The sequence below is a fragment of the Lipotes vexillifer genome, unplaced genomic scaffold (genome assembly GCF_000442215.2).
Source record: "Lipotes vexillifer unplaced genomic scaffold, Lipotes_vexillifer_v1.1 scaffold1762, whole genome shotgun sequence".
NCBI classification, from domain to species: Eukaryota; Metazoa; Chordata; class Mammalia; order Artiodactyla; family Lipotidae; genus Lipotes; species Lipotes vexillifer.
Window position 1 is genome coordinate 366,453 of NW_006787493.1, and position 26,305 is coordinate 392,757.

The 26,305-nt window shown below is 36.3% G+C and overlaps 2 protein-coding genes across 2 annotated transcripts in view; both read left to right on the forward strand.

Moving 5' to 3' along the window:
- The window catches only part of PSMA1 (proteasome 20S subunit alpha 1), a 12,354-nt gene extending 9,346 nt beyond the window's left edge, over positions 1 to 3,008 (forward strand). The window contains exons 9-10 of the mRNA XM_007460215.1: positions 1,223 to 1,333; positions 2,643 to 3,008. Of these exons, the coding sequence (XP_007460277.1) occupies positions 1,223 to 1,333; positions 2,643 to 2,699 (168 nt within the window). The 3' untranslated portion in view covers positions 2,700 to 3,008. The remainder of the gene's footprint in view (positions 1 to 1,222; positions 1,334 to 2,642) is intronic.
- A 4,225-nt stretch (positions 3,009 to 7,233) lies between these two features.
- Positions 7,234 to 26,305, forward strand: part of COPB1 (coat protein complex I subunit beta 1) — a 32,843-nt gene continuing 13,771 nt past the window's right edge. The window contains exons 1-13 of the mRNA XM_007460216.1: positions 7,234 to 7,334; positions 8,033 to 8,184; positions 11,139 to 11,368; positions 11,792 to 11,961; positions 13,703 to 13,817; positions 15,051 to 15,143; positions 17,367 to 17,504; positions 19,839 to 19,958; positions 21,580 to 21,687; positions 21,771 to 21,917; positions 22,637 to 22,782; positions 24,255 to 24,351; positions 25,485 to 25,645. Of these exons, the coding sequence (XP_007460278.1) occupies positions 8,094 to 8,184; positions 11,139 to 11,368; positions 11,792 to 11,961; positions 13,703 to 13,817; positions 15,051 to 15,143; positions 17,367 to 17,504; positions 19,839 to 19,958; positions 21,580 to 21,687; positions 21,771 to 21,917; positions 22,637 to 22,782; positions 24,255 to 24,351; positions 25,485 to 25,645 (1,616 nt within the window). The 5' untranslated portion in view covers positions 7,234 to 7,334; positions 8,033 to 8,093. The remainder of the gene's footprint in view (positions 7,335 to 8,032; positions 8,185 to 11,138; positions 11,369 to 11,791; positions 11,962 to 13,702; positions 13,818 to 15,050; positions 15,144 to 17,366; positions 17,505 to 19,838; positions 19,959 to 21,579; positions 21,688 to 21,770; positions 21,918 to 22,636; positions 22,783 to 24,254; positions 24,352 to 25,484; positions 25,646 to 26,305) is intronic.

Below are 26,305 nucleotides of genomic sequence, written 5' to 3' on the forward strand. Positions count from 1 at the left end.
GGATACTGTGGGAGCTTGTGAACATTCTCTTCTGATTGCTTCTATCTTCTCAGTGAAATAGGAGCAAGGTTTTAAGCTGGAAGGAGAATGGAGAATATTAGAAAGAGTTGTCCAGGGAAGGGGAGATTGAATGATCTAGGGACCCGTATAATACAACAACCACTAAAGGCCTCCTTGAGGTTAATGATCATTAACTAAAGTGAGATCAGTCAGCTATTATAAAATCCATTTTGTTATAATGAATGGATAATTAATATTTAATATGTCTATGAAGACTTTATAGCCTGCATAATCTTTTTAAACACTTTTTTCTATTATGAAAGTAATATTCTTTAAAAAAAATTAGGAAAGTACATTAAAATTTTTTAATTTGTTTAAAATACCTATAATGCCATCACTCCAAGATGACTGTCTTTTAAAATTTGGGTATACAGTTGACTGTTGACATTTACAAATTGGAAAATGTTGCTCAGGTATCTGGCTTCCTGATTTCACATTTTTACTGAATCATAGAGAATGCCCTATATATCCTTAATGCCTCAAGTTTTTGCTGAAATTTTAATCTTACGGGAGCTCTTTTGCACTGGTTAGCGTTCACTGAACACTTTAAGAATTGCTTTTTAATTTTTCCATATAGAACATAGTTCCAATCCCCTAAATTCAACACTTTAGAACCCAAAATTTATTTCCCTAAGAACTATCATGTCTTAACTTACACACGAAACAAATTAGATTATTTCTTAGAAGTTAGGGTTACTTCCTAGCAAAGCGGTTTGTTCCCTCACACTGGTCTTTGCATTCCCATTATGAACAAAGTTGCAGATTTCTAGGTGACATAGACTTTTGGAATTATTCATGATTATCAAAAGTGAATATTAGGGACTTCCCTGGTGGTTCAGCAGTTAAGACTCCGTGCTCCCAATGCAGGGGGCCTGGGTTCGATCCCTGGTCAGGGAACTAAATCCCACATGTCGCAACTGAGACCTGGCGCAGCCAAATAAATAAATAAATTTTTTCTTAAAAAAAGTGAATATTAAATCTGCAAATTACAAAAGTTTACTAGTTTTCTTCTTCCTTTTTTCCCTAAGTATTTTTTAAGTCTCATTCAAGTGCTATATAAATTTTTACTCTGCTTTTTTCCATCCAACATTTTATCATAAGCATTTTTCCAACCTAAATTCTCTTGAGTTTTAATTGTTACCTTTTTTTTTTTCCCCCTCAGAATGTTTCCATTGGAATTGTTGGTAAAGACTTGGAGTTTACGATTTATGATGATGATGATGTGTCTCCATTCCTGGAAGGGCTTGAAGAAAGACCACAGAGAAAGACACAGGTATATAACTAATTATAAGCAAGAGACTTCAGTTCTATTGTTCTTACCATGACTGTGTAAATCTACCACTTTTGTCTTTAATTATTGAGATAGGCTCATAATTCATGTGGCAGTGGGAAAACTAAGAACTGACTAAAGTAAAATACTGAGGGGTCAGTATGAGTGATCTCCATAAAACACAAAAAGGGTGATTTGGTTACCTATTGCAGTTTCTCACTTCTGTGCCTTGATGGGCTCAGCTAGATGGTTCTTTTGCTCATCTCATTCGGGGTCTCTCAAACGTTCCAGTCAGTTGAGGGAGTGGGGCTGGAACATCCAAGATGGCTTTACTCATGTGTCTTCTTCACTCATACTTGCTAGGTATCTTAGAGGGACAGCTAGAAGGCTGGGACCTCTGCTAGGATTGCTGGGCCTCTGTCCACGTAGCCTCAGGGCCTCTCCATCACCAGAGTATCTAGCAGGGTAGCAGCTCAGAGGTTGCAAAAGTTCAAAAACTGAGAAGTGCAAGCTGCCAGGCATTCTTAAGGCTGAGGCCCAGGGCTGGCACAGCATCACTTCTGTACATTCTGTTGGTTAAAACAAGTCATAGGGCCAGCCAAGATCCTACCAGAGTGGGGACTGAGAGAAAATTCACTGGGGACCAGCTTGGGAAACTTAAGTTGGCTCTTCACAGATATTGAGAAAAGGATCAAGAAGTATTGGTGAATCTCAGGTTAAATACTAGCCTTTTTTTGTTGAATGTTTAGAGTACACATTTGCTTTTGTAGATGCTTATTTGATAGCTGTGTAATTGAAAAAAAAAAACTGTCATGAATTTCTTCTACAGCATGAATTTTTTTTTAACTTGTTGGTATTTGGAGGAGCAAGATTTGCATTATTTAACTGCTATTGGTAAGAACCAGCACTGTTGGGAAGAGTGCAGTGGAGTACCACACAACTGCTTTGTTTGAAAATATTTTTGCTGTGTTCATTAGTGCTAAAGAGGAAAAGAATGTCTAAAATGTGCCAGTATTTTAAGGCTAGTAGTGATAATAAAAGGAAAGCCTTTATTCTTGATTAAGACAAAGTACGATGAAATGCTGGAATTGTTCAGTGATGCTTAGGTTTTCAGAACTGTAAAATTGTATCTATGTTTTTAAAACCCTTTGTTCAGAAACTTTAATAGGACAATGAACCAAAATTGAGTATCCAAAATGTCTCCTAACTCCTTTTCTCATAAATTTTTTTTTATAACATAATATTTATGATTAAAAGTATATATTGGTCAAGTGTTCTTTTTACATATTTTCTTTTTTCTTCCTCTCTTAAGCCTACTCAACCTGCTGATGAACCTGCAGAAAAGGCTGATGAACCAATGGAACATTAAATGATAAACCAGTCTATATATGTATTATCATACATGTAAGAATGCAGGAACACGTATTGATGACAATAACCTATACTTTGAACCAAAAGATGTAGAGTGGTGGAATGGTATGTTTTAGGAATCAGTCCAGATGTGAGTTTTTTCCAAGCAACTTCACCAAAACCATATAATGGGGTGCATTTTCTTTAAGAGCGTCTCTATAATCATTTTCTAGAAAGTATAGTTATCTGAACTAACGTTTTTATATGAAGAACATATTGTCTTTGTGGTTTTAAAGACAACTGTGAAATAAAATTGTTTCACCTGCTGATGTATTGGTGTTTTGCTTTTTAAGCAGCTTCAACTCTAAATAGTAGTCTGAGATTACAGCTATGTCATCATCATGTGTGGTCACCATGTTTGCCAAATTAAATTGCCTTATTTTTAGTAACAGGAAAAATATTACCTCTTATCTATAACAGCCTTATACTAATGCCCCAGTGTATGGACTGGCTGCATGAGAATCCATGGAGATTTGGTCCAGAATACAAATTTTAGAGTTCAACTCTGGAGATTCTGATTAAAACCTAAGAAACTACCACTTTCTAACAATAGTAGTAGGAAGTTGTTAACATAGGAACGATTTTTCTTTCCAACCAGCAGGTGGCAGTAGTGATATCTCTGGTCTGGTCTCAGTGTAGGGAATTTTTGCAAAATTAGCAAAAGGGAAATTTAATCCCAAGCCATCATTTCCTCTTATCCTGCCCAGCCCTACTTCAACATAATCTTTAGGCTGCCTTCCATTATTCCTATGAACTGTGTATGTAAATATTGCAGTACAATTTTTATCTTAGATCATGCAAAATGAAATTAGAGGAAATCTGTTTTAAAAAACAAAGCCAGTAATCAAGAATTTTGCTGCTAAGAAGCCTAAAAGAATTATTTTATTTTCTGAGATTCATATCTTTCTAGAGAGGAGCAGTTTGTTTATAGATAGGGAAATTGGATTTTTGACCTAATTCTACTAATTAGCTGCTATTGGCTTTGAGCAATTTACTTAGCCTTCCCTTAGGGAAATCCTTTGGAGAATTACTGTGAAGGTTAAGTGGGAAAATTTATGTGAAACTTAGTAGGTTTAAATCTCTGTGTGACTTCTTGAAGGGAGAGTGGTAAGAGAAACTGGCAACCTTGTTGAAGGAATGACCTCTGACTAAATACAGGAATGTGGAGATGTTGGTCTCCACTCTGGAATCAGCCTCAAGAGTCTGCCATTTGAGCTTGTCATGAGGCCACCAGTACCGTTTGACCTACAATGTAGTCGCATCAAGGATATGTAACTCACAAACACAAAACAGTGAAAGGGAGTCCTCCTACCTGCCTTCAGACTCAGCGTACAGTCTGGGCAAGGGAGCATAAGTGAGAAATTTCATAATCTGCTCTTTCCTCAAGCAGGTCTCCCTTCCCATGTGCCTTTACTGTGTGAGCCTCTGTCTTTGTCGAGTAATTCTGTTGTTTAAATGTGTGTGTGTGTGAGAGAGAGAGAGAGATTTTTGTGCCTGTTCGCTGAATGTGAACCAATTACTTTGCTGGCACTCAGCCGGAAAAAAAAAAAAAACTGATCTGTATTGTACTTTGGGGGCAATTTTAGTAATTTTTTTTTCAATATGTAATTTTAGTCTGACACACTGACTTTAGAACTTAAAATCCTCCCCACCCCGATAAGATTCAATTCCATTATCTGTAGAGAGTTCATTTTGATGCCTTTTCATGTTTTATCTAGTGTGTTATACTCAGGCATTCCATTTAGTCTGTATTAAATAAACAGTAAAATTCCTAATAATGTCCTCATAAAACCAATCACTTTAATATAAAGGTAACATGTAATTCACTTGGAATTATTAGGCATCTATATGTACATCTTTGAAGAACTGGTATAGTTAAAAATAAGAGACAGGGCTTCCCTGGTGGTGCAGTGGTTGAGAGTCCGCCTGCCGATGCAGGGGACACAGGTTCGTGCCCCGGTCCGGAAAGATCCCACATGCCTGGAAGCAGCTGGGCCCGTGAGCCATGGCCGCTGAGCCTGCGCGTCCAGAGCCTGTGCTCCGGATCGGGAGAGGCCACAACAGTGAGAGGCCCAGGTACTGCAAAAAATTTAAAAAAATAAGAGACAGTAAAGTAGGTGACAGGATTCATGTTCTCATCCCAGTTTTTTCAGTGTTGAACCATTTTGTGATCTTGGGGGCAAGTCCCTTTTCTCTAGGCCTTGATTTTCTAGACGTTTAAAATGTTCAATTCTTAGTATATGACAGGTCCTTGCTCTCAATTTATAATTTAAAAAGTGTTCAAACACAACATTGTAAAACTGTACCCCAATAAAAAAAATAAAGTGTTCAAAATGATATAATTACATGCTAGAGTAAAAAGTCCCCCAAAAAGTTCATGTTATAACAAGTGAGGAAGAATTAGGCTGTATAAGAGCCTGATATCTGTTCAACAAGCTCTGTATTTCAGAATATACAATAATATATATACACTGCCAGTGACAATTTTCAGCGCAGACCCAAACTGCCGAGCTTTCTTATTGCTAAGTCTAGTTTTTATGCCTTTTGGGTTCTCTTTTCATGCTGATAGATTGTCACTTCTTGATAAGTGGGCTTGGGAACCAGATAACTGCATTTGTGAAAATTCCATATTAAAAATGAAGATAGAAATGGAAGAACTTCTTGTACACATACCTTGGGTTGATCTCAAGGGAATTACACTGAGTTAAAAAAAAAAAAAAACCGCCGAACTCAAAAGGTTACATTCTAGGGCTTCCCTGGTGGCACAGTGGTTTAGAGTCCACCTGCCGATGCAGGGGACACGGGTTCATGCCCCGGTCCGGGAAGATCCCACATGCCGGGAAGCGGCTGGGCCCGTGAGCCATGGCCGCTGAGCCTGCGCGTCCGGAGCCTGCGCTCTGCAACGGGAGAGGCCACAACAGTGAGAGGCCCGCGGAGCACAAAAAAAAAAAAAAAAAAAAAAAAAGGTTATATTCTATAATTCATTTATATTACATCCTTGAAGTGACAAAATTATAATGATGGGGAACAGGAGGGTAGTAGTAGCCAGGGGCTAAAGAGGGAAGTGGCTGTGACTATAAAAGGATAGCAGGGAAGGAAATCTAAAAAAAAGTAGATATATGTATGACTGATTCACTTTGCTGTACAGCAAGAAACTAACAGAACATTGTAAAGCAACTATACTCCAATAAAAAAAAGGATAACAGGAGGGAGCTTTGTAATGGAATTATTCTATATCTTGATCAGTGGTGATCATACAAATCTAAACATGGTAAAATTGCATGTGAAACTGGTAAAATCTGAATGAGGAGGAGTGAATTGTATCAATGTCAGTTTCCTGGATTTAATATTGTACTATAATTATGGAAGATTTTTTTTACCATTGGAAGAAACTAGGTAAAGATGGGATATCTGTATTAACGTCATTTTTACAATTATCTCACGAAAAATAGTTTTAATAAAATGAATGTACAGGATTTGAGGAGCACATGGCCTTTGCGATATATTTTGGGTTCTCAAAGAATTTATTTTTTGCTTGATGGTTCCAGAAAGAAGAAATCTCAAAATAACTGGATTCTAGATAGATGAAGCACTATTTGTGTTCTATCTCCCTAATTGAGATGAGCCTGTTAATAAGGTCGGGTTCTGTCAGAGCTCTTTGTATTTACAGTATTTTGCTTAAGGTTTCTAAAAAACTTGATTACTAATCGGCCAGAAAACCCTCTTTGAGGGAGGGGGGTACGTGGAACCTTAAATGGACAAAACCGTGGGTACTATGACTGATTGTAGCTGTAACAATTAGGTCTTTGGAGACAGGTAAAATCCTTTTAAAACAGTGACTGTTAGTCTCCCTTTAAGGATTAAAAAAATTTAATCTAGGCGCTTGTAAAGGATCATGAAAGGGACCGATACTAAATAAGGACCAGAAATCATACCAGTGCGACTGTGATGTTCAAGCAACTCCAGCCTAACTGCAGAGGTTGAGATTCAGACTACAGCGTTAAGAACTGAAATGGATCTTCATATAATCCAGTGTCTCTTATTAGAAGAACTGAAATTACTTTCTCAAATTGTATTTACCTACTTTCCCAGTTTATTAGTGGGTAAGCTAGAAAAGGGATTCCAGCTCCCAGTCTAGCGTTCTTTGCCAGTGGGCCACAGAGCCCTGTAAAATGTTTTTACTTTCTGTCCAAGCACTTCTTCTCCTTGGTTGTTTCCGTTTCTGGAAGAAAATACAATTTCTAAGTAGCGTTTAAATAACCTGAACTCTTAACCCAAGCTTGCAGGGAAAACTTAAGTATGTGTTTCCCAGTTCCCTCTTTGGCCTAAAGCGGCCGAGGGCTTGAGAAGTGGAAGAGACTCGAAGTTCTTTTAGAATTAGAAATGCTTACGACGTACTCGCAGCGCGCAGACGCAGGACGGAGATGCGTGTCCTCTCTGAGTTGCCGTAGGGGCTAAGGTGGCTGCGGCTTGGGTCCGTTCCCCACCCCCTTCCACGTCAGCCTAGGACTTTGCTAGTCAGCCGCCGCTGCTTCGGGTTGGAGCCGGAGGACGCGGTCCCGCGGTTTCCCCAGCCGCTGCCCCTTGGAGTCAGGTAGCGGGCCGCAACCCCCTAATCTCGGAGAGTCGTCCTGGGCTGGGCAGAGGCGGAGGAACGCGCTCTAGCGGGAGGCTTCGGAAGGGGAGCGACTAGGCCGCTAGCGTCCGGGCCTGGCGAAGTGGAACGCGGGACTGGAAGGCTCTGGGCGGGACGCCCCATCTCGGCCTGCGTACTGGCCGGGGGTCTTCTCCGACCCAGGGCCCCGGGGCTCGCCATTTCGGGCCGGGGCTTGCTTTGCAGGAGGGAAGGGACGGGGAAGTGTCCCACGGATGAATGCATTAAAGCTCTTTAAGGTTTCAGCAGAGTATTCGTGCACGGGCTCTTTTAACTTCAGAAGTTCAGATTGTGTATTATGTTTAAAAATCACTTTTATATCGCGATGGGCTGGGGGGCTGGGGGCCTGTCACTGTATTGTGGGCTTTAGTTCTGCAGTACAGCATTCTGAACCCCGGGCGGGATCGTGCGGTGGGAGATAATATACCTTAGGCCAAGGCTGACAAGTGTGTGTTTTTTAATATATCAGAATTTATTTTTATGCAACATAACGTAGATTGATCCTCCTCTTCTAATACTTTAAAATTCATAAGCCAAACTGAACTAAAGACAAAAAAGATCACGATAGTTACTGGTTCTATTTTTGTTTTTGTTTTGTCTTTTCGCTTGTGATGATATCCTTGTATTTATTTTTCTAGGTTTTCTTTGGCATCCATTATCTTTAAATCTTGTATCGAGAGTTGGCTATAACCGGAAACCATGACGGCTGCTGAGAACGTATGCTATACGTTAATTAACGTGCCAATGGATTCAGAACCACCTTCTGAAATTAGCTTAAAAAATGATCTAGGTAAACTTTGATAATACTTTGAAAACGAAATGAAAATAAAAAGCTCATTTGCTTTTCAAGTTCCTTTATAATTAGAAATGCTTAATTTTTGTCTTAATTTTTCTTAGGATCTCTTCAATAGAACTTTGTCTTATAAAAAATGAAAATGTGTTACCTTTGGTCCTGCAGTATTGGTTTTTACAAATAAAACATCTCAGTTTAGCTTATAACATGGTGGGGTGGGGCTAAAGAAATGTAATGGTTTAGTTTTTAACTATTCTTCAAAATAATGTAATGTCTTGTTTAAATGTAGCTGACAGTTCTCTGTAGATAACAGGTTGAGAATGTGTACTTGAATGTTTTAATTCCTTTGTGCACTTAACTTCATATTACTTAGCTTGTAAAACCAAAAGAACTTTGTTCTTTGGGTTCACTACCTGTTGAACAAGTAAGTCGACACTGGGATATATGTATATTTTTCAGAAAGATTTAAGCTTTTCATTTTTAAAGCATTTATACAAAGAAGAAAACAAAAACTATATTTCTGAATTTTAGAAGTGTATACTGTATCTCCTTTTTGTGAGTGATTCTGTCAAAAATTTTTTAAGTAGTGCATATTGCAAGATGATTCTTGTTTGAACTACTAAAAATAGATTTAACTTAAACTGATAACTACTGTTTAAAACAGATTAGAGGGAAAATAATGCTTCAAACCTTGAGAGTATCTTTTAAAAGATAGTTTGCAGTTTGAAAGGAGATGATGTTTTACTTGCATATTCCCACCTCTTAATCAGCAGTAATGGAATACCTCCTGATTTAGATTACTCAGTAATACTAGGTTTCTATTGAGGTCTGTTTTTAGAGAAGGAAAAAGAAATGTTTTTTTATGGCATTTAAACTGATATCCTTAGTTTACAAAAGCCACCTGTACTGTATTTCCCTTTTTTTATGTTCATGTTAGATAGTAGAATGGAATGCAAATTAATGAATAAACTTTCAGTACTATTTTTTTCTCATAATTTAAAAGTTTTAATTTTTAAGCCCCCAGAATTCTTAAGTTTACTGCTGGTACAATAAACTTTATTGCTGTTTATTGCTGGAACAAAACTTGTCCTTAACTGGAAAAATACTCTTAACTACCTACCACCTACCAAATAAATAAATAAGTAGTCTTGAATTTTTTGTATATTTTTTGCTTTATCACAAAAGAGTTGAGATGAGAAAAAGTTTAGGAGTAGTTTCCAATTTGAGTAACAAATACTTTTGTTTGGTGAAATAGTGAGTTGCTTTAACTACCCTTTACCTTTAATCACTGGATGTGAGCCCTGATGACTATACATTCCTTGGAGTATATTTTGGTGAATTGAATTGATATTTGAAAATTTCTATGTTTTTGATAGTGTTCACACAGGAAAAGAAGTTCTGAAAATTTTGAGTACATGGAAAGAAGCATTCTTCACCTCAATTTGAATTGTTAGAATAAATGGAAATTGGGGTTGGGGAACTTGAAATAAATGGTGTTGATTTTTTACAAGTTTGCTTAATAAACTTTTAAAACTTTTTAACCTTTAGTTACAAGTGGATTTTTATCCTGCTAAACTTTTTAGATTTGCTAATTGATGAAAAGTAGCCCAAAACTGGAACAAAAGAAGCCATCAGCATTATAGTGATAGGGTATTGTCTTGTGGACTTTGTGTCCTTTACACTATCAAGCAGATTAGGTAAAAAAAAAAAATTTTTTTATATTCACAAAGGAAGCTTTGGGACAAAGAGAGGAAAACCTGTTTAGACTCAGTGAATACAACTTTAGCCACTTAGAACTTTGCCTAATCTGTCTTATTTTGTAGTTTTGTAGTACTGTCCTCTCTCCTGATGCTTTGTTTTTGTTATCCTCATGACTTAAAAACTGAAGGTTTGCCCAGATTGATACTTATTCATCCTTTTACATTAGTTCATTTCTTGATTTGATATGGCACACAATTTTTTTTTCATGTGTGGCAGGAGATGTAATACTCTGAAGCATGGAAAGATGCATGAGAAGTTAGTCTGTTTTAAACAAAAATACTGACCCTTATGGGATAATTTTGGCAGTAACCCTCACTGTGTTCTCAGTCCAAATACCTGAGGATATTCTCTATTCAACATGTTAAGATATCATACCAAGTTAGTAATAGATATATAGCTTTTGGGGGCTAGAAAGAACTTTTGATTTACCTAGTACAATTCTTCTGAACCTTAAATCCTTCCTATAACTCTACCAGTTAGTCATTCACAGTCTCTTGTCTCTTTGGCAACAACAGGAACTATTCTAATAGCCACATATATTCTAACTGTTGAAAATTTACTTCTAGTTCTCTTCTTTTCCTCTTGATTATTAAAGACTTTTATCACCCCTCTTCATCCTTCCCTCTCCCAGATTTTGTTTATTTTTATGATCTAAACAATTGTAGTAGAGTGTGCTTGTCTCATATTTCTGTCTTCGAATTTTGGATCCAAAAGATTTTTACCATAAATTCTTCAGTATGCAGTAATAACGACGTGAAATTATAGATTGTTTTGCATAACATATAGCAAATATTTTTAGGTTAAGTAACAGTAAACTAGCATTTTATCTTAAATGCATCATCCTTTATTGTAAATAATGGTTACTAATCCAGTACATTATTTGGTGCACCTGTAGATTCACGGCTTCTGCATTAACTCCATTGGTTTGGGACCAAAGATCTAATCCAGTGCCTTTATATTAAGTGTAAAGAATCATGAGGTTCAGAGATGAATGACTTGTATAAAGTGGTACAGCTTGTTTTTGTCAAAGCCAGGTGGAAAACCCTTGTCACTTGGGTTAGTACCTTTGTTACCATTGCCACTGATAATGTGAGAAAATGTTTTATTTTGTTAATTGCTTTTAAAATTATCTGAGAAATTTTCTTTTGAAATAATTGTGCTTTTTTTTTTTTTTGGAATTTTTGAATCAGAAAAAGGAGATGTGAAGGCAAAGACTGAAGCTTTGAAGAAAGTAATCATTATGATTCTAAATGGTGAAAAGCTTCCTGGACTTCTGATGACTATCATTCGCTTTGTGCTGCCTCTTCAGGATCACACCATCAAAAAATTACTTCTGGTATTTTGGGAAATTGTTCCTAAAACAACTCCAGATGGGAGACTTTTACACGAAATGATCCTTGTATGTGATGCATATAGAAAGGTAAACCAAACCATGATTATTTCCAAATACTGCTTTGATTTTTAAATAATTGTAAAGTTGGTGGAATGGGCTTTGTTTTAATTTTTAAAATTAAATCTTGGGTAAGATGTAGGTTGTAGATATTTGGAACTGAAGTTGTAAAAAGTTACTGTGAAAAGTTTTATTGTTACTTTTTTCAGACACTTGCCATGCATTTTATATGTTATTAATAAAAAACAATGACACATAGAATATAAGACACGGATGTGATAAGTAAAACTTGCTTTAATCAACAGGAATGTGATGGAAATTGTGTAATAATCTAGGTCTTTTTCCTCAAACCTACTTTCTGACTTTTTTATTGGAAAATTTTGTATTTAAAAATTGTGGGTTTTTTGTAAAATGTTGGGACTCAACATTTTCATATTTAAAATTTTATATCAGGACCTTCAACATCCTAATGAATTTATTCGAGGATCTACTCTTCGTTTTCTTTGCAAATTGAAAGAGGCAGAATTGCTGGAACCTTTAATGCCAGCTATCCGTGCTTGTTTGGAGCATCGACACAGCTATGTTAGAAGAAATGCTGTTTTGGCCATCTATACTATCTATAGGTAAATAAAGGTCTTCCTTTGGCTTAGTTCTGTGAGGACTGTTCAGTCTTTCAGACTGGAAGTTCCAAAGTGGTTCCTTGCAGATTGTATGTAGCTTGCAAATATGTTTTGATTAGCCTGAACATTTTTTCTTTATTATCATTAAGTTGTTAACGTTGAAAAGTTGAAAGATCTGGCAACACTGGGTCCTGGTTTCTGCATAATGACAATCTGCTGGAAGTGAATATGGCCCCCTTTAAACACTTCCCAGTTTATGACACTACCTGTCATTCTCAATCTTAGTACTCCAGCCCAATTAATTAATTTATTAACTTGCTTAGCCCATAGCTTTGAGATTTTGACCTTATTTTAGAATTCTCTTTTTGTGGAATGTGGGTCTTTTTACACTTAGAAGCCTTAAGGGGGGAACTTTTTTTAATAGGAAGGATTGCAATTCTCAGCTGATTTCCTGTTCTTAGAAAGCTGAAGATTTTGGACTTTAAAAGCCATTCTAAAAAGGCAGTTTTGAAGTTTGGACTTTAAAAGAATGAGTTAGATGAGGCTGGAATGCTTGGTTTTTACAGTCACTGGTGTCAATTTATTTAGAATTAGAATGTAATTTATATAAATATCTTTGTGCTTTAAGAGTTGATTGTTAAGTAATTTCACAGTTCTTTTACTGTTACATTAGATTTTGTTGTCTGTTAGGAAAAGTGGTATTCTGGTTAATAAAGTAGAGTTCTTTGAAAGTTACCATACAGACTACACAAATTTCAGAATTTAAACTACAGTATACACACAAAAATTATGACATAAGACAGAAATTTGAACACTTTCTATATGATGATAGTAAGGAATTGTTACAGTTTTTAAGATATGATAATATTAATATTAGTTTAAAAAAGAAAGAGTCCTTAATTTTAGAGAAGCATACTGATATATTTACAGAAGAAGTGTTAACAAGGTGTGGGATTTGCTTAAGAATAATATGGGAGGAGAGGAAGTAAGTAGAGATGTAGGTGAAACAAAAATGACTGTGGGGCTTCCCTGGTGGCGCAGTGGTTGAGAGTCCGCCTGCCGATGCAGGGGACACGGGTTCGTGCCCCGGTCCGGGAAGATCCCACATGCCGCAGAGTGGCTGAGCCCATGAGCCATGGCCGCTGGGGCTGCGCGTCCGGATCCTGGGCCCCGCAGCGGGGGAGGCCACAGCGGTGGGAGGCCTTTGTACCACAAAAAAAAAAAATGACTATGAATTAATTATTGTTAAAGCTAGGTGACCGTTTTTATTAAGCTGGTGTTCATTGTTTTGTATACTGCAAACAGTTTAAATTTTCAAAATAAGGAGTAAGTAAATAAGTAAATAAATACAGTGCGTAATTAATAAAATTCAAGGGACTTTTTTCTCTAATAATTCTTAATGAAGGATCTTTCAGTACCTTGAGGTTGTCATTATGAGCATCAGCATTTTGTCCCTAAAGTATATGAAAGAGAATTGTTAGAGTTATTCAGTTGATAGGTAGCATGTTGGATAAATCAGCTTTTTCTGTATTGACTTAGAAAACATATAACTTGATAACTTAATAGATAAAGATGTAAGCTTCTGATTCATACTCAAAATTTTCTAATTGATTTAGTTTTGAAAAGCAAAAAAATTGATAGTGTTATAAGGTTTGATAAAGGTTAATTTTGGTAGTGTCCAGAGAGTTACTAAAATAGCAAAGTAGCTTTTATTAAATATGGATATTACCTGTTTTATTTCAAGAAATTTTGAACATCTTATACCTGATGCTCCTGAACTGATACATGATTTTCTGGTGAATGAGAAGGATGCAAGTTGCAAAAGAAATGCATTTATGATGCTTATTCATGCAGATCAGGTGAAGTACTTTTTAAAAAATACTTTTATGACTGTATTTAAATGAGAATTAAAGATATTTCAGAGGCTAATCAAGTTTTTAGTCAATAATTTTGTTTATATGTTTATGTACTATAAACATGTACATGTTTATAGTACATGTGATTTGTATATTTTGACTTTTTTAGATTTTTTAACTTAATTTATATAAAAATAGAATTAAAAAAAATTCCTTCTGTGGAATATTGCTTAAGTATATACTCTTTTTTTTAAAGTAAACATCAGAGAAGCATTTAATAGCAGCCACTTTACAGTTCTTCCAGACTGAAATTATTATGGCCATGTGCTGTGTCACTCTGCTTTGAGACTTTATTTTTCCTTCTTTCAGTAGAGATCTAAAATTGTTTAACAGAGAAAAATAGTAGCTTTTTATAGGGTCTATCCTGAGCCATAGCTTCAAAAGAGGGTGGACTTCAATGTAGATAAGTCTTTATTAGGCTTTTCAAACTTCATAAGTAAATGTCAGATGTACATCCAGCTCTGCTGGTGATTAAAATTTATTCGTCTGCTGGCTAGGAGTGACTCTGCATACCTTGGTGGCATCTAATCTCAGAATTTTTACCATCCAGTATTTATTATCAAAATATGCATGAAGACTGGAAAGCATGGAATCTATCCATTCCTCTGAAATCTAGATGCTATCATTTTATCTTTGTAAACAAGATTATAAGAAAGCTGCTTATTCGGGCCACAGTGTTTGTCTTTCTCTAGAGTTGGTTTTTTTGACCCATGTTATTGCTGTTTACCTGCATGAAGGGACATAATCAAAATTTGTTGATACTTGTACTATAGAGCTGTTGTTGAGGCCATAGTTCTGTCTATCACAGTGTTCAGTGTGAGAATCAATGAGATTTTTCTTTTGGGTCTCAGAAATAGGAGTAACTGTGCTAATAAGCAGTTGGTTTGTTTGATTGATTGTTTTGATTGTGCGGATACCCTGAATCATGTAATACATAATGTCCTTCTACTTGGTTTAGCTGCTAGAAAATTCAGACCCTAGATTTGTGGCCCATTTCTGGAAAATATATTTGACTTTTACATTATGTGTTAACCTTCATTTTTTTCCTTCAATTAATTTTCCTTTGCCCTCATTTCCTCATTTGTTTTAGATTTAGTTGTATGTATTTTTTAAAGTTCATTAAGTCCCTTTTATTGAATGAGGTTGAGTTTGATAAATATATTGTTATTTTTTCAGGATCGAGCTTTGGATTACCTAAGTACTTGTATTGATCAAGTTCAGACATTTGGAGACATTCTTCAGTTGGTTATTGTTGAACTAATTTATAAGGTAAGACTAATCTATAATGGGCAAAATTAAGAGTTTGAGATAAGGTTAAGTAGTCTCTGGGATGCTGCTTAATTGCTAGGATAATATGTTTTAACAGTAGAAATATTTCATATCATGGCCTATTAAAGTCTTCCCCACCCCCTTTGTTTTATCATATTTTCCAAATACTTCTATTCTTTGTAAACCTCCATAAAGAATTCTATGAAAACTCATGGTTTGACTCAATACAGCTGCGAAGAAATTGTTGTGTACTGCTAAGTCACTGAATAGATTATGAATTAGGCTTTGAAATAAAAGTCAAGATCTTTTCTTGAATACACACCAGACTACTTTTTTTTTTTTGGCTGCACCAGGTCTTAGTTGCAGCATGTGGGATCTTTAGTTGCGGCACACGGACTTCTTAATTGCAACATGTGGACTCTCTTAGTTGCGGCATGTGGACTCTTAGTTGTGGCATGGGGACTCTTAGTTGTGGCATGGGGACTTCTTAGTTGCTGCATGCAGACTCTTTTTTTTTTTTTTTTTTTTTTTTTTGCGGTACACGGGCCTCTCACTGTTGTGGCCTCTCCCGTTGCGGAGCACAGGCTCCGGATGCGCAGGCTCAGCGGCCATGTCTCACGGGCCCAGCCGCTCCGCGGTATGTGGGATCTTCCCAGACCGGGGCACGAACCTGCGTCCCCTGCATCGGCAGGCGGACTCTCAACCACCGCGCCACCAGGGAAGCCCTGCATGCAGATTCTTAGTTGCAGCATGTGAACTCTTAGTTGCGGCATGCATGTGGGATCTAGTTCCCCGACCAGGGATCGAACCCGGGCCCCCTGAACTGAGAACGCGGAGTCTTACCCACTGGACCACCAGGGCAGTCCCCACACTAAACTACTTTGGAAATCTAAAAACAAACCAAAAAAAAGTCTTAAGTATTTTTTTGTTCCTGTTTGTAAACGAGAATAGAAAGACTTTAAATATGTTAATATGACATTGTAAGCCATTGACTCACAGAAAGTTTAAAACTAGATTAGAGATTTGGATTTTAAAATGAACTTTATTGGCAACATTTTAATTTGATATATCCTTCGAAAGAATTGATTGCATCTTAACGTTCTGAGAACATAAAAGATGCAATAACATCCAGTTTTGCTATGATACCATTGGAGGCCAACAAAAATATTTGTTAGGAATGACTTTTATTGAATAGGGTGGCATGGACAGAATACCCCTAGCAGACACTCTTACTCATTACAGCCTCTTTGCTTCTGCAGGAAAGAGGCCCCTTTCAACACAGGGTACCCAGTCATTTGGAACTGGCATTTAAGATGAAACCAGAACTATAAATATATAAATATAATATGTGTAATATATATAAATATAATTCACGTGTATGGTTTAGGGATGCCACTGAGAGTCTCAAAAATAGGGATACTCTGCTATCCAGTGACTTCTTTCTTTGTCTGGTAGGGTCCAAGTTATAGTAAGAGGGAAGAAGTTTTGAGTCATGTTGGAGTAAATGGAGATTTGACTGTATAGTTTAGGAAAATCTAACGTAAATACTGACTTCAAAAGAGAAAAAGTAAGGAATATTTGCTTCACAGGTAAAGGTATTGAGATGCATTTAGAACGGGATAGAAAATTACAGTTGTCTTCCCAACATTGAATATGGCCCCAAATAATAAGTAGCAGTACTTGAAAAAGGTTATCTTTCTTGCTTTATTTAAGAATTGGTATTTTTCTTTTATCAGCTGTTGAGATTTATATAATCCATCATGTTTCCCTTTTTGACATGACATCCAGAATAAAAATGTAGGACCAAATTTAATACCTATTACAGTACCCATATTAGTGTACTTAGTTAATGTGTTGTCCTTTCTTCGTTACTTTACATTTTCCCTTTCTATTTCACTTGTGTATAGTACACATATCTTTAATTATGAGCCATCTAAAAATCTTTATAGAAAGAGTGGAAATATAAAGTATTATTGAATGAATAAATGGATTGAGTAGCTGTAACAATTATTTGAAGTAAAACCTATTTCTTTCTGAAATTACCAGTGTTGTGTCACAGCGTCTCATCCGACATTGGCCAACATCTTCAGGTGTCCTTATAAGACTGTTCTTAGCTTTCAGATTAAGAAAACTAGCATCCCGTAAGCTGATATCTATTTTAAAAATCTGTTTGAAAGCAAGTGTTCCTGCAGTCACCTGAAACCTAAATGTTTGCTTCTCCAGGTCTGTCATGCTAATCCGTCAGAAAGGGCTCGTTTCATTCGCTGCATCTATAACTTACTACAGTCATCTAGCCCTGCTGTAAAATATGAAGCCGCTGGAACATTAGTGACACTCTCTAGTGCACCTACTGCAATCAAGGTACTGCTTTTTTTTTTGGGGGGGGGGGGTGCCAATTAGATGATAGATATGCTGTCTTACCACTTATGATTTAGTGACATTGCAGTTTACTGTGTGGTTACACGGCATTACATGGCATAGAAATAACTACAAATATTAGAAAATTATTTGATTTCTTACGTAGTCTGACCTTCCTTCTTTTCTTTCTTCCTGCTTTCATATGTATATAGGGAGAGAGCAAGAGAGACAGAGAGAGAATAGCAGTATTTCTGGTTTCTGGAGAATGACACTCGTATTTTAAGATCTCCACCCATACTTTAGTTACATTAAAAACTAAATCTAGGGCTTCCCTGGTGGCACAGTGGTTGAGAGTCTGCCTGCCGATGCAGGGGACACGGGTTCGTGCCCCGGTCCAGGAAGATCCCACATGCCGCAGAGCGGCTGGGCCCGTGAGCCATGGCTGCTGAGCCTGTGTGTCCAGAGCCTGTGCTCCGCAACGAGAGAGGCCACAATGGTGAGAAGCCCGCGTACCCCCTAAAAAAAAAAAAGATCTAGGAAAATGGATACTGGATCCTAAAGGATGGACCCTAAAAAGGTTCCAGTGAATATTTTCAATAATGAAATATTTCTATTTTTTAGTTTACCCTATCAAGACTATGTGAAGAACCCCTACTATATTCATAGAATGAACTGTTCTAGAAAGCCAGATTGTATAAATAGGAGAATTTGCTGCTTTTGCCACCAATACTTAAAAAATTCTTTTCCCTTTTTATTTTGAAATAATTTTAGACTTAGAGAAAAGTTGCAAAACTAGGACAAAGCTCCCATTACCCTTCACCCAGCTTCCCATAATGTTCATGTCTTGCATAACAATTGTATAGTTGTCAAAACTAAGAAATTACCACTGGAACAATATTGTTAGCTAAACTATAGACTTTATTCAGATTTCACCAGTTTCTCCACTAAAGATCATTTTCTGTCCCAGGATCCCGTTTAGGATCCCATGTAGCATCTAGTTATCATGTGTTAGTGTCCTCCAGTCTGTGACACTTCCTCAGCCCTTCCCTGTTTTTCATGACATTGACACTTTTGAAGAGTACTGGGTCAGTTTGTTTGTAAAATATCCCTTAATTTTGGTTTGTCTGGTGTTTTTTCCTAATCATATTAAGGTTATGCATTTGGGCGAGGGGGAAATACCACAGAAGTGATGCACCATTCTCAGCGTATCATATCTAGGAGTATATGATGCTGATACATCATCTTACTGGTGATGTTAACCTTGATCGTTTGGTTAAGGTGGTGTCTGCCAGATTTCTCCACTGTTGAGTTATGATTTTTCCTTTTGTAATCAATCAATATCTTGAGAAGATACTTTGAAACTGTACAAATATCCTATTTCTCCTCTGACTTAACACCAACTAATTTTAGCACCTATCAGTGAATCTTTTCTACAACAGTTACTACTGTGATATTCTAATGGTGATTTTCTGTTACCCTTATTCTACATGTATTATTTGGAGTTCTTCCGCAAGGAGGAGCTGTCCCTTCTCCTTCATCCTTTCTTCCCTCCCTCCCTCTCACCTTTCCTTCTTTCTTTCTTTATACCAATATGGATATTTTATTCTGTGGATTATAATCCAATATTATTATTTATTTTGTTGATCAAATTGTTCTAGCTTTGGTCATTGGGAACTCTTTCAGGTTTTCTCCTTTGTCCTTTACTTTTAATGACTCAGGGCCATCTTTATATACTTGAGTTTTCAGTACCATAATGCAGGTGTGTTAGAGTTTGCACCTAAACTAAAAGATGCTCAATAGCTAAACTATTTGGGATTCTCTGTCAGCTTTTTTCTCCCTTGTTCCTTAGGTTCAGCCCTTAATTTTTGGGGGGCCTCTTACTGCTGTGGCCTCTCCCGTTGCAGAGCACAGGCTCCGGACACGCAGGCTTAGTGGCCATGGCCCACAGGCCCAGCCGCTCCGTGGCATGTGGGATCCTCCCAGACCGGGGCACGAACCCGTGTCCCCTGCATCGGCAGGCGGACTCCCAACCACTGCGCCACCAGGGAAGCCCAGCGCTTAATTTTTGCCTGTTAACAAGTGTTCCTGCCTGTAACAGCCCCTTTTCATCCTTTTAATTTGTGATGCTTCTGATTTTTTGTAACCTTGAAAAAAATAATGAAATTTGTTAGATCTTAGGAAATAGAGGCACACATTCCTCTGGGAAAAATGCATAAACTCTTAGTGCAGTAGTGGTAAATGTATTTTGGTTTCTTGGAGGCTTTATTTTCTTATTTTCAGATTCTGTGTTTAAGGTAGGTGAATGTGTTCTTAAAATATATTTCTCTTTTCATATAGGCTGCTGCTCAGTGTTACATTGATTTAATTATTAAGGAGAGTGACAACAATGTAAAGCTTATAGTTCTGGATCGATTGATAGAATTGAAAGAACATCCTGCTCATGAACGAGTACTACAGGTAAGTGTTTTCTAAAAGAGAGAAATCCTCAATAAAATCTTTTTTCAAATTGAGATAATTCCTAAGACTTACTGTCTTGGTTAGCTTACATGCCTGGAGATTGGGCAGTTTAAATTTTGGTCAACTAAGGTGTAACTCTTGAAGCACCATAGCCTTTTGGGATATTGTCTTTGTTATAAAAAAACATGTCTAACATGAATTAATATGTTACTTTTTATCTTTTCTATTTGTACTGCACTTGGTGTTCTTAGCAGTAGAGATATGTTTTAATTTTAATATAATTTACATTTCTTGGAAAATAATACCAACTGAGAATAAAGATGATTAGATTCTAGAAAATTATCAGCATACCTATTTAATCTGTGAGAATGATTGTTATAAAAATAAAGCCCCATGGTACAAATAGAGCTAAATTCAATGCTGATCCTGGATCAGAATAACAACAAAAAATTTGCTATAAAGGACATTATTGGGACAGTTGGAGAAATGTGAATATAAAGTCTTATTATTTAATAGTATTGTGATCAATGTTAAGTTCTCTGAATTTGAGAATTTTACGGTGGTTATATAAGAAATTTTTCTTGAGTATACACTAAAACATTTAGGAGTAGAGAGAGTATGACAAAGCAAATGTAATAAGATATTAACAACTGGCAGATGTAAGTGAAGGTTATACAGTTCATTCATTCTTAAAATTTATAGAACATTTTTATCAGAGAAATTTTTAAAAATAGAAAGTTTTAAAGAAGTAAAATATTTTGTTTTGCTATATTTAAAAATACTTACTTGCTATAGATTTTTAACTATGCTTCTTTAAAATATTACAGTTTCCTGCAGAGCCAAAATAACATTATCACACTTAACAAAATTGTTAATAATTTCTTAATATTATCCAGTTTTCCCAGATGTCCCTAAAACGACCTTTAGTTTTGTTTTTCCAGTTCATGACCAAACATCACATCTGGTTGTGATGTATGTGGTTGTGATGTATGGTTCCTTAAGTCTCTTAATTTGAGCAGTATCATTTTTTCATGACACTGACTTGTTCAAGAGACCAGACCAAATGTCTGGTCTCCTTCTGGATGTGTCTGGTTACTTTCTTTGTGTCATTTAGCTTGTTCCTCTGACTTTTGTATTTCCTATAAACTGTAAGTTTGAGCTAAAGCTTGATAGGGCTTCCCTGGTGGCGCAGTGGTTGAGAGACCGCCTGCCGATGCAGGGGACATGGGTTCATGCCCCGGTCCGGGAAGATCCCACATGCCGTGGAGCGGCTGGGCCCGTGAGCCATGGCCGCTGAGCCTGCGCGTCCAGAGCCTGTGCTCCACAACGGGAGAGGCTACAACAGGGAGAGGCCCGTGTACCGCAAAAAAAAAAAAAAAAAAAGCTTGATAGAGTCACGAGCAAACATTTTCAATGTGAATGCCTCATATGTGATATTATATACTTCATATTGCCTTATATCAGGCAACTCAAATTATCTGGTTTTTCCACCAGTAGTGATTTTATTATAGATCAAAGAATTAAGGTCATGAGGGACAGAATCCTTTATTCTACAGTTAGGATTTTCTTCTTGTGACTAGAAATACTGGTGTTAATTCTGGATTTTTTTCTTCTTTTTCAGGATCTGGTTATGGACATCCTAAGAGTACTGAGCACACCAGACTTAGAAGTACGCAAGAAAACTCTGCAGTTAGCACTGGATCTTGTCTCCTCTAGGAATGTCGAAGAGGTAAAACAAAACTTTGACAGCACTTTGTAAGCTGTCAAGCCAAACATGATGTCATTCTCACTTACTTATACTTTGTTCTATAGCTGGTTATTGTCCTTAAGAAGGAAGTGATTAAAACAAATAATGTGTCAGAGCATGAAGATACTGACAAATACAGACAACTCCTTGTGCGAACATTACATTCCTGTTCTGTCCGATTTCCAGATATGGCTGCAAATGTTATTCCTGTGGTATGTAATTCCAGTGATCTTAACTTTGAAATTCTCTAAAAATAAAAGTTAAGAAATTCTAGTTATTTAACAGTTAAACTCTGGAAATCCCAACTGTCTGTACTTACTAAATCTCATGGTCAGAAGGGGTCTTTATGTTTACTATTAAGCTCAAAAGGATAAGGACTCTGACTTCTTTCTCTTACATCTTCACCAAAAAAATAAACAAACAAAAAAAATAGTGACAAAAATACTTCCACATATTATTGCAATTAATGTTTGTTACAGTTCCCTAAAGTAAAATTATTCTGTGTGTATAGATTATTCAGTGGGATTTTACCTCTTAAAGTTGAAGGATTTAATTAGAGGAAAAATTAACATACCCAGAATATTTTGTTTTCTGTCATTCTCAGATAAATGAGGTACGTTTTTGTAATTTGGAATTTTGACTTTGAGCTCTGAATTTTCTCTAAAATGATTTTACTTTTAGTTACAACTTAGATGGGTCCAGTTATTTTGACTTGTGGATTTCCAGCTTCTGTTTTATCATGCATTTTGTAATAAACTGAAAAACCATCATGACTTTGTTTACATAATGGTGCTTGTCTCTCAACTTACGTTTTGTTGTGTATTTGAAAAGTATTATTTATATTCTTTGTAAACTTGTTTAATTTACTTATTAAACCTTAGATAATTTTCTTTCTGAAAACATGTAATCATTATCCATTTTTTTCTTTCAGTTAATGGAATTTCTCAGTGACAGTAATGAAGCAGCAGCTGCTGATGTCTTGGAGTTTGTTCGTGAAGCCATTCAGCGCTTTGATAACCTGAGAATGCTTATTGTTGAGAAGATGCTTGAAGTCTTTCATGCTATCAAATCTGTCAAGTAGGTTTAAAATCTGTTTAAATGTAAAGTCAAATAAGCATTTTACCAATTTCTGGTTTTTTGGTTTTTTGGGATTTTATGCATTACGTGGGTCTCTCACTGTTGTGGCCTCTCCCGTTGCGGAGCACAGGCTCCAGATGTGCAGGCCCAGCGGCCATGGCTCACGGGCCTAGCTGCTCCGCGGCATGTGGGATCTTCCTGGACCAGGGCATGAACCCGCGTCCCCTGCATCGGCAGGCGGACACTCAACCACTGTGCCACCAGGGAAGCCCCCAATTTCTGTTTTTAAGGGTCAGTTGATAGACAATATAGGGGAAGAGAGGTGTCTCAACACAGTCAAGACAAAATAAGACAAAATAAATGTCAGAAACATGTCACCCGTACTCTCACCCTTAGTTAACCCAAAATCTATGTACAAAATAAAATTTTTGGCCATGTGATGTAGGTAGGTTTCTCTATTCTCATTTCCTCTAAAACATTGTAAATCCTGCAGTGACTAAGTAACATATTCTTAAAAGGTATCATTTTGGGGATACCATTATTATTTATATCCCCCCTTTAGCATTTACTGAAGTGAAGGATTGAAAATACAACCTAAATCTGAGTTGCTTCCTTTCAGATAGCCTTTGCTAATGAGAAAGGACGTTGCATCCAAGTTTTGCTTCATGTAAATCATCTCATAGACTGTAGTAGACTTGCATTATATCTGCCTGTATAGAAAAGAAGGGACTACAAAATTGGATTTATGATATGAATATGTATTGATATTTATGGAAGTGAGAAAGATTTGCTTCCTTTCTGGGAAAAAAAAAAACATATCAAAGTTTAACTTTTGGCAGCCATAATCTCTTAGAGCTTCAGTTTCTAGAATTTTTTTGAATAAATTTAATGAAAATCTTAGGGAAAAGATGACTGAAGACTTTGTTCAGTTTAACATTTTTTAATTAGAAAATGGTTGCTTTCTTTATGTTTTTGGTCGTCTTGTTATGATCCTCTGCATTCCTTCCTTTTTCATTGTTCTTTTCAGCATCCTGCCTCTTCAGTGAATTACTTCTCATATTAAAATGATATTTTTTGTAGTGATAAGTTATAAAATGAAATTTACCTTAAATTTGGTCCTAAATGGAAGATAACACCTTTCTGGGAAACATTTTGGTATTTTATTTTTACTACTAATTGTAGAATGTTCCTAAAACTGATGGATAAGACACTTACTTTCCTTTTACTACTAATTGTAGAATGTTCCTAAAACTGATGGATAAGACACTTACTTTCCTTTTAATCCTTGTGATTTCAAGAGAGAATCAAAGAAACTTAGTGTCTTAGTTATATTCTTCCTTAATATTTCATCCATAGTCCCTCACAACTGCAGAATATTGTTTTCTTGCTTAAGCTTAAATTCACAAAGAAAGATCACTGCTTCAAGATTTGTTGGCAGAATCAGTGTTTCAGAACTTGTATTCTTGCTATAGGATTTACCGAGGAGCATTATGGATCCTGGGAGAATACTGTAGTACCAAGGAAGACATTCAGAGTGTGATGACTGAGGTCCGCAGGTCCCTTGGGGAGGTATGTTTTACTTTTAGTAAATTCTACTTTATGTGGTGATTTTTTACTTTAGTAAACTGACTTTTATGTGGTGATTTGCTTTTGTGTTTTTATTTAGTAGTGCTTGGGCTAAAGAACACTGAAAAAATTTTAATTACACAGATAATTAAGCCTTTGGGCAATGGGAAATTAGGAGAGTTGCCCTCCCCTACATTGAGCCATAGCACCTGTTCTTTTGTCTGTATTATTTACCCTTCTAGGTAAGATTTTATTTGAACAAAAGGTTCTGTGTTTTAAAAAAAGAAAAAGACTTGTAAAACTCTGCTTAATCCTCTGTGTTATGAAAAAAGAATGCATATGTTATAAGAACGGGGCTGACTTTAGAATATGTAGGGGCTGACTTTAGAATATGTATTTATGTACTAAAACTGGCAGTATTTCCTCATCCAAACAACCATATGGTAGAATAGAAAGAACAGTGCTTGTTAGGAGCCTGGATTCCAGTCTTTCTTCTGCCAGTAATTAGCTCTGGGTCTTTGGATATAAGTTCCTAAACCTGACTGGACATCAGGTTTTTCATCTATATAATAAAGGAGTCGATAGATAATGACTGAAGACTCTTAGAGCTCTTAAGTTAGATGATAGACTGGTGTTGAGAAATAAATACAAAGTATCCATTTGGTTTAAAGAGGAAGTTGATGAAGTTATTATGTACAAATAAGTTAGATTTATTTCATTTTATGGAAGGATGGGTGCTGGTTTTGGTTAGTATTTCAAGGGAAGGGATGGAGAAGAAGAATAAGGCTTAGTGAGTATCTCCTTTGTCTTATAGTCGGTGTCCTAAGCATTTTCCTATTAAGTAACTTGTGTGGAAGGAATTAAGATTTCCATTTAACAGATTAGGAAACTGAGGCTCAAAGTGGTTTAATTAATTTTCCCAGAACCATACAACTAAAAGTGGCATCCAACTCCAAAGCCCCTGTTCTCACTACATTATCCTGGGAAGGAATGAAAATTGAAAGCAGAGTCCCAAGTTCCAAAAATCCCATTGTGGGAATAGTTCTGTAGAGAACTATAGAAATGATTGAATATTTAAATATCTTTTGCTTGCTACTGATATTATTACTAAATTGATGTTTCCAATTGATTTTTAGATCCCAATTGTAGAGTCAGAAATTAAAAAAGAAGCTGGTGAATTAAAACCTGAAGAAGAAATAACTGTGGGGCCAGTTCAGAAGTTGGTAACTGAAATGGGCACCTATGCAACACAGAGTGCCCTTAGCAGTTCCAGACCCACCAAGAAAGAGGAAGAAAGGTAATTTGTGGCACCTGTGTCCTACCAGCTACACCTCTGTGATTACTCGTGTGTCTAAAACAGTCAAAGGATTTCTTTTTCTTATTATTGATAGTTTCCTCTTTTGACCCAAATGGAAATTTTTGCCATATAAGATACTTGAAAGGAGAATGATGTTTTAAGTTCTTTCTCCCAGAAATTGTGTTAATAGTTTTAATCCTCTGCTCCTTATAACTGTTCTCATTGAAATAACTGTGTTCTGTTTAAACTAAAATTATTTTACTCATGTAGAAAATGCTAAGTGGAGGTAACTGATGATATTTGAGTTTTGTTGCCTTTTTGCATTTGGAAAACATATTTTGAAGATTTTCCACTTCTAATTAATGGAATAAAATTTTGATGTTTTCCTCCTTATTTTGTTCTCAATTTTATAGTGAAGTTGATGAAAATTTGCCTAAAATTTTAATGGTTACTATGTACTAGGCATCCGGCTAAATAAAGAGTTTGTCTCATATAGTCTTCGACAGTATCCTGTTGATTAACCACATTTTATAGAGGAATTTGAGGCTTAGAGATGTTTGCAACTTACCCAGAGGGACACAATAAATAAATAGATAAGCTGGGGTTTGAATGTAGCTCATTGGTTTCAGTATATGCACCTTTAACCATTTTCTCTTTCCC